An 850-nucleotide genomic window follows, 5' to 3' on the forward strand; every position below is an offset into this window, starting at 1 on the left:
GGGGAACAAAAAAACTGAATAATTCTCTGCCTGTAATATTTTCATTTTCTGTTAAAACCTTACTTGTGGCTAACTTTTTCCTGTATGTCAACTTACTTGAGGTTTTTTTATTTCATATACCAGCAATGATTAAAAATGCTTTCTGTTTTTTCTAGGAGAACATATAGACTACTGTGGGTATTCTGTTCTTCCTATGGCTGTAGAACAGGATATGTTAATAGCTGTGGAACCTGTGAAAACACACACTCTGCAACTGGCCAATACAAATCCCTTGTATCCGTAAGTGTGTAGGATTGCTAACGTGTGTGTAGCGTCTGTGTATGTGTGTTAATTGTGTTGTGTTTCTACCTGAATGAACTCTTTAGGAGACATCAAAATTACAATTAATTGTTTCATTTATTGCTATTTTGTTCCTGCCATTTGAAAGAATCTAAGGCTGCTATTTAGTGCTTGTTCATTTTGTTCATTTGTCCATTCATTTAAGAAACATTGTACGAAAGACTTACCATGTACTAGACATTGTCTTAGACAGTGGGTTATACAAAGATTAAAATAAATGTCCTTGCCCAGAAAGTATTTATCATTTATTAATCTAACCATTTCTAGCAAAGTCGGGTCTGTTATTTTCCTATTTTTAATACTATGGTACCTTCTAATTCTCTTGTTATAGCGCCTAACTATGCTGTATTATTATTCGTTTATTCACCAGTCTTGCTCAGTAGATTGTGAGCTCTATGACTTCAGTCATTTTTGTCTCTCTTCTTTAATGGTCTAGCCTCAGTGTAAAACAGAATCTTGTGCATAATAGATATGTTTCTAGTACATATGCTTTATCAAATTAAGAAAGTTT

General features: G+C 33.4%; 1 protein-coding gene across 3 annotated transcripts in view; it reads left to right on the top strand.

Annotated features, from left to right (window-relative positions):
- The window catches only part of GALK2 (galactokinase 2), a 142,539-nt gene that overhangs the window by 37,554 nt on the left and 104,135 nt on the right, over positions 1–850 (top strand). For all 3 annotated transcript variants that reach the window (XM_012649451.1, XM_012649450.1, XM_012649449.1), the window contains exon 3: positions 156–279. In XM_012649451.1, coding sequence (XP_012504905.1) covers positions 156–279 — 124 coding nt within the window. The remainder of the gene's footprint in view (positions 1–155; positions 280–850) is intronic.

This window comes from Propithecus coquereli, unplaced genomic scaffold (genome assembly GCF_000956105.1).
Source record: "Propithecus coquereli isolate 6110/MARCELLA unplaced genomic scaffold, Pcoq_1.0 Scaffold3, whole genome shotgun sequence".
In the NCBI taxonomy this organism is placed as follows: Eukaryota; Metazoa; Chordata; class Mammalia; order Primates; family Indriidae; genus Propithecus; species Propithecus coquereli.